Source organism: Ambystoma mexicanum, chromosome 4q (genome assembly GCF_040938575.1).
Source record: "Ambystoma mexicanum isolate Mex_15411 chromosome 4q, UKY_AmexF1_1, whole genome shotgun sequence".
Taxonomy (NCBI): Eukaryota; Metazoa; Chordata; class Amphibia; order Caudata; family Ambystomatidae; genus Ambystoma; species Ambystoma mexicanum.
The window spans coordinates 921,154,864-921,162,109 of record NC_090928.1 but is presented as its reverse complement, the minus strand read 5'-3'; the positions used below and the strand labels follow the sequence as shown (position 1 = coordinate 921,162,109).

At 49.2% G+C, this 7,246-nt stretch overlaps 1 protein-coding gene across 2 annotated transcripts; it reads right to left on the bottom strand.

Moving 5' to 3' along the window:
• Window positions 1-275: 275 nt before the first annotated feature.
• On the bottom strand, window positions 276-6,628 carry KCNG3 (potassium voltage-gated channel modifier subfamily G member 3). Of its 2 annotated transcripts, none has more exons than XM_069608477.1 (2): window positions 5,327-6,628; window positions 276-1,112 (listed from the first exon to the last, which is right to left on the bottom strand). In XM_069608477.1, exons 1-2 carry the CDS (start codon window positions 5,968-5,970, stop codon window positions 464-466), a joined length of 1,293 nt encoding a protein of 430 aa, XP_069464578.1. In that variant the 5' UTR covers window positions 5,971-6,628; the 3' UTR covers window positions 276-463. The 2 variants fall into 2 exon arrangements, with proteins under 2 accessions (XP_069464578.1, XP_069464579.1); XM_069608478.1 differs by having other exon boundaries at window positions 5,357-6,628.
• Between the last annotated feature and the right edge of the window lie 618 nt (window positions 6,629-7,246).

Below are 7,246 nucleotides of genomic sequence, written 5' to 3'. Positions count from 1 at the left end.
AATCAAAATATAGTAAGAAGATGCATCACTTTCTCTTTGCTTAACTACAATGGGAAGACATGTGGGGCTATACACATCTTCTACAGAGGAAGGGAGGGGAATGTGTGAACAGATGCTTTGCTTCAGCGGTTGATTGCAGAGTTTCTTGTGTTTTTCCAGACACATATGAGAAGAATTCGAAAGGCTGAAAGTGTCCAGAGCGCTTCTTTCAATAAAGTCAATTGAAAAAAAAACATTTCTATTTTACATGCAATTAAATTCTTACTTCAAAACAATTGTTTTCAGACTCAATCCATATTTATTATGATAGCTCAGTTGTACAAAGAACAGAAACGTGAGATGTCTCCTGGCTACTTCTGACAAAGCTTCTTCTACATTCCAAAAAAATAAAGAAAGCAGACATAGCCAGCCTATAAAAGTTAAATATTAATCTGTGAACATACTGGGAGGAGTGGAAAAGCATTCATTGGTTTAAAAATTCAGAAGAAAGGCTTCTGCCATACCTGGCAGATTTATACTTGAGCTCGTGGTAGCACTGCACGAAGCTATGGTAGATGAAAGTGATCGGCAGTGCCAACAAGACTATCCCGCTAACCACACACACGCCTCCCAGGACCCTTCCGGAAGTGGTGATGGGATACATGTCCCCGTAACCGACGGTGGTCATGGAGATAATCACCCACCAGCAGGCCGCAGGGATGCTGGCATAGTCCTCGTTTTTTATCTCAAGGTCCAATCCATGTTCCAGAAGCTGGGCCAAGGCGCCAAAGATCGCCATGGCAACGCAGATGAAAACAAGCAACATGACCATCTCCTTGTAGCAGCGTTTCAGCGTCAGACCAAGCGTCTGGAGACCAATGAAGTGTCGGGCAAGTTTGATCACCCAAAAAATCCTCATCATTCTCAGAACCCGCAAGGTGACCCCGGCCCTCTGCAGTTGAGGGTTCTCCCCGGTGCAAACTGTCATGAACACAGACACATAGTACGGAGAGATGGCCAGCAAGTCAATAATATTCAGGGGCCTCTTGACAAACTCACACTTATTCTTGGACACAATGAACCTCACAATGCACTCTGCGGTGAACCAGCCTATGCAGATGGCTTCAATTATCCTGTCAAGACAAAACAAGGAAAAGGTGTTTATTTCAACGCAAGTAGGTGACTGGTCGTGGCATCAGTTTCCACAGCAAGTACTGCTTGGGCTGGAATCTGCAGCAGAGCTCCAACATTCCTCTAAAATCCCGGGTCTACCCGCTTAATCTACCTTTCTCTAGTAGTTTATTTTAGTATTTTTGAAATGTATACCTATCGTTTCTGATCTAGTAGCTTGGGTAGCCAATATGCTGTCTTTTATCTACTCCATCTAACTTCCTCTCGGTTACCATTTTTGCTTTTTAAATAAATAACTTTTAATTCATTTGTTTTCCCTGTGGTTTAGTTCTGCCTGATCCCCATCCTTCTGCCTCTATGCAAACATATTCCTGTCATTTCTCAACAGAAGCCCAGCCCAGTGACCTGACCTTTCTTCCGCGTAGTTTGCTATGCATTGGGCCATCATCTCAAGAACAACCTGTCTGTGGGTGAACCACAGCTACTTGGTGCAATGCCACACATGATTCGCATTTTTAGGACTGGCCCAGTCGGGGTACCTTATTAAAACTATTATTTTAGCAAGCATCTTCCCGTAAGGGGCATTTATTCAGTCAGCCACACACTACAACTACAACTCGACAAGGAAGACACCATGACGCCATCGATTTAAAACTGTGGTACTTCACAATATAATTTGAGGGACTAAACCACAACGGTACATCAATTGGCAATGTGTGTGACAAGTAAGCCTTGTGCTCTTTCCTGACAGGCAATGATCACAAGGCATCATGAAATGTGGCCAACCAATGACATTATACTAGATCCCAAGCGACAAGAGGCCATAAAAAGGCCACCATTTTCCCTACAAAAGATTCAATAGCATAACAAGCATTGCTACGTTGTATTGACCCACTAAGGGATTAATGTGATGAGTTGCCATCTGTATCTTTTCACCCTTCCTCCCCTCTTCACAATTCTGTACTTATACTTTCAATAAAGGCCATCCACTACACACCCGCATTCCGTAATCAAGAGCCCAGGGAAGGCCCTGCTTGCCCAACCCTACAGATCAGTGTGTTTACGGGGCACTTGAACTCCTCAAAAAGAGCCAAATACTCTGAACAAAACAAAAACATGCAGTAAAAATGGGAAACAGACACACAGGTGAAGCCTGGATCCTGCTTCCAGTCACACACACACCCATATATTTGTTGGGATCATATCTATTTAGAGTTCTAATATATCCCTTACTCTCCTAAAAAAAAGAATACCCCCAATTGGAATGGCATTTCCTTTTGCTCCCTAAAATGTTTTACACCCAACTTCAAAGAAGGAGTAAAACACTAATTCCCATATGGTATCTGGAGCCGTGGCTAAGGCTAGAGCAGGGGTTTGCAACACGTGGCTATCCAGATGTTTTAGACTACACATCCATAACCTGTCTCTATTGACTATGTAGACTAGTGCTGATGGGAGTTGTAGTCTAAAACATCTGGAGAGTCAAAGGTTGCAAACCCCTGGCCTAGAGTAATGCCAGGGCTCCAGCAGAAGGCGTGGCCTTTAGGGTTGTGCTGAGCGTAGCCCACGCGTTTCACTTACTCCCTTTAGCAATGCCCCTTCCTGGTGTCAGGGCGTCTGAGAGATGGCGTGGCTTGATGGCCCCTTGGTCAGTGTCGTGCCTTTTCTGCCCCAATGTCTTCCCATTCGTTTTCAGCCACCCTGCTCCAGTCCCCACAAATCCTTATTTTAGAGTTCCCTTTGGCGTCACAATCCTTTACTAGACGTGCGTTTAAGACACAGATTCGACAGCACATAAAACAATGACAAGACACGGGGCTTCGCCTCTGCCGCGTTACCATAGCTTTCCTTAAATCGAAAGCGTAAATTGCCTCATATGAAGAATGGCTGGGTTAATGCACGAGGGTGCTTAAATTCCTAAGACAATGCCAGGTTTAAAATCGGTTTATACTATCGTGTCTGCCTGTTTAAATAAAATATCGCTAGAAGTTTCTAGTGGCGTGTTTACAGGGCAATTGTTTAAAAAGCGGTAAGCGAAAAGGAAACGGTTTGTTTTTATCATAATTCTGGAATTCATGAATATGAATTCAGTGTTAACACGTTTTTGGCCCGCTGGTGAGCCTGCACAGCTAGCTAGCTGCGCGAGACATCGGGGATGCGCGCACATGCTGGCTCTGTGAATGAGTCACGAGGACTGAACAGCACAGCAAACGGCATCGCCTCTGGAGGCGGCGATGCTGAACAGAACCTCTTCTCGTACAGCCTATAGCACTCGTCGCTGGACGGTTTCTAAGAACTTCAGACGTTGGCAACTAACGGTTACGGAATGGAGGCACGAGGCGACAGCGTGATTTGTCCAGGACCACACCATGTTGTAAAGAGGGAGCCAGGACTCCTTCGCCCCGATTCATAGATTATTTGCGCCGAAAAAAACAGGATTTGTGCGTCATTCTGCCCGCAAAACCCTGTTTAACAAATGGGGATTTGCGGGCAGAATGGCGCACAAATCCCATTTTTTTTTTCGGCACAAATAATCCATGAATCAGGGCCTGGGTCTACATTTTGCATTTATTGTCTAGACAGCACCACCTGTTAAAGAAATGTTGCACCGGTGCAAGGAGGTTGGGCAATGACCAAATAGTGCAAAAAGATAATTTGCATCGAGTGAGCAGAGTCAACACGTGGCACCTTGCCTGACTCAGGCGCAAACTCCTTGCACACCGGAGCAATTTATGTAAACTGGCTCCACATCCTTGTTACATGTATGATTCAGTTTAATTTAATGTAATGCCGACAACCTACATCAATCTAACTTCACCTCGGAGAAGCAACCACTTGCATTATAATACCTGGAGATATGGGCGTCATTACATGTCTGGTGGTATCCTGCCGGATACCGTTACCGCCACTTGGTCTGCCGGATTACTGGTAGATTACAAGTGGAGGTAATTGCTGGAATTCCCCAGAATGCTGGTATTACCGCCACTTGTAATCTGCCGGTAATCCGGCAGACGAAGTGGCGGTAATGGTATCCAGCCGGATACCACCAGACATGTAACACCGGTGCCGGTAATCCCAGCATTTTTTGGTGGTGGGGTGCCGGAATTACTGGGAGCTCTGAGATGCAGGGAAATCCACCCAACCCACCACCAAAGTTAGTTTGCCGGTACGGAAACCTGCCGGTAAACAGAATTTACCGGCCGGCACCTTATTTTCAGACCCGCAAATTTAGAATGAGGCCAACTGTGTTTTAGTACAAATAGGGACTCATTTAGAAACAATTTTTCAATGGGATTGTGCCATTGTAAAATGCTTTTGTAAATCATGCCCGTAGTATTCGACACACCAGCTTTCTAATTTTGAAGCACAGTGTAAAAGGTGTGAGTTAAAATGTTTTATTCGTACTTATTTTATCGACCACAGACTGCTTACATGCTTAGGTGTGCTGTTAGGAGTGAAGCACGCAACCCACTAAGCTATTTGAATGCCTCAATTTAGCCGCGTAGGATTGATAAAGCTCAACACCCAGGAAGCAATGGAGAGATGTACATATGGCACAGCCCAGGGAGAAAGGGGAGAGGGCTAGGTCTGGAAAAGATGCGAAGCTATGCTAATGGCAGGACTGTCGGGTTCCCGGTCTAGCTAGCATTTTGTTTGTAGCCCACGAGCTTCTATCCGGGGACACAACAAAAAAGCTCAGGGCTAAAGCCCCCCAGCCTCCCTTTAGCAACGCCTCTGGGAGAGGGGGTTACAAGTAAGGGGCAGGGTACACGAGTTGGGATTGATAGGGGAGCAGGGGAGGCAGAGAATGTTGAGTGGAGCCATTCACGCACTTACTCATTTCATCTATATAGAAAAAAGCGAAGTGCTGAGTAAACCCTGCTTTGATAGGGCCATCTCACCTGCAGACAATACGGAGTTTGTTACAACACATGCATTGCCCCACTGAGCTACGTTACTGCTTTACTTGGCAGACTTTGCATTATGCGGTTAGATTGTTTCAGTGCTGTTCGTATTTTTAATGGGCAACTATATACTAATAGTTTTATTTTTGCAACGTGTGGTCAGTTTGCATTGCAAGCTATTTGTGGGCGCTATTTCCGGGTGTGGGTGGCTCGCAGTGTTGCTAGCACTCAAGACAGGGACACAAGAGACCACCAGCACGCTGACAGACGCGACAGAGAGAGAAAGAAAAAGTGAGAAGGGCTACTCGTACCCCGAGGGCTCCCCGAGACCGGCGCTATACCTGTGCTCCTCCACGCTGCGGTTCTGCGCCGTGTGCCAGTCGGGCAGCGTGCTGGCGCACAGCACCACCATGGACACGATGACGAAGAGGACGGAGACGGAGGCCAGCACCTGCGCCGCCACCGACGAGGCGGGCTCCTCGAAAGTCAGCCGCATGCGCTCGAGCCAGCGCCGGCCCTCGGGGCCGGGCGCCACCTCGCTGGCCTCGTCGCCCTCCTCGTCCTCGTCAGGGGCGCCCTCGTCGCTCAGGTAGGTGTAGGTGTCGGACATGCGCTCGTCCAGCCGCCGCTGGCAGCAGTACTCGAGGTGCGAGCGCTCCAGCCCCCAGTAGATCATCTCGTTGTAGAAGGAGAGCTCGCACATGTGCGGCACGAAGCGCAGCTTGCCGTGCTTGACGTAGAGGAGGATGAAGCCGAAGGCCTCCGAGTGCCGGTCGAAGAAGTACTCGTTGCGCTCGCGGTCGTAGTCGTCGCACACCTGCAGCACGTCCTGCTCCGAGGCGCAGCCGTGCAGACGGCTCACCCTGCGCAGCGGGAAGTCCTTGATCATGTCCGGCGGGAGGGAGTACCGGGCGCCCCCCACGTTCAGAATGAAGGGGCCCCGTCCAAAGTTCATCTCGGTGGCTCCCCGCTGCCCGCCCGCGCCGCCGGGCTCCGCGGGGGACGGGGGCAGTCACAGGGGCAGCCGCTCGGCGCCGCCTCTGCCCTGTGCCTGGTGGTCCCGGCTCGCCCTGCCGGCTTGCCCCAGGAGGTCCAGAGGAACCCATGGATGGAACTGCATCCCTGCTGACGAAAGTAACAGAGCGGCTGGAAACTTAAACCCCGGGGCTGCTGCCGCTGCTGCTGGCCGCCTCCCTTGTGGTGGCCGGGTCGGGCCGGCTTCTGCGCTGTCAATCAGACCGGCAAAGCGGGCTAAAAACACACATCTCCGCGGGGAAAAGTCAAAGAAAAGTTAGTCCGGGCAGGTGATAAAAGCTGCAGAACGGGCCGACCGGCCAGGCGAGACAGTGCGAAGCGTGCCCGACACATGCACACAGCGACCCCAGGGCTGTGCTCCAAGCCGCGTGGCGCGCGTGCAGCCTGCAGACTCCACTGGAAGTGTTCCTCACTCAGTCAGCAGAGAGACTGGCAGATGGAACGGAGGGGGCGTGCGGGAGGGAAGGGCGCCGAAGGATGCTAGGCGCGCAGCCCTCCGGTCTCGGTGGGAGTAACACAAGAGGCACACTTGTGCATACATTCAGGACTCTTAACACCACCGCGTCTTCTGACGTTTTTAACACATGCACATTGCAAACACGACCTTTTACTACACCCGTAGCAACTCCCCATGTGCGTGCATGGCTTAGTCTCCACCAAGATCGCAGCCATGGATGGTGAAAGAAGGGAGGGCTAGCACAATACTTCACAGTGACTGTTGCAAGCTGCTCAAATGCGCCACTTTCACGGCATTGCAACTCGCATTTAGGTTGAAAAGCAAACTTTACTTATAAAATGAATGCCTGTAGTCCTCAGCCATTTTAAAGCTTTCAGTGAATACATACAATGATCTTCCTATGTGTTCCTGCGCTGTGTGCTTCTCCTCCTTCCAACTACTGCCACACGGGTGGCGCACCACCTCTTGTGAGACACCACGCTCCCTGGCTGCTTACCGGAAACCATTTATACAATACCTATGTCTTCTTACTGCACACATTTACATATATTTGTATTCACTTTCACTCTTGACAAGGATTGGTTTAATGAATGGCAACACAAGCGTCTGATCCTATTGCTCGTCTGTCTGAGCAACTCGCGTGTGCGCCATTAACCAATCAACACAATAATAGCAGCACATAGCCATGGAGAATGAGTTTGTCCCATTCAGTTATTAGAGTCCATGCTGGCAGAGCAGT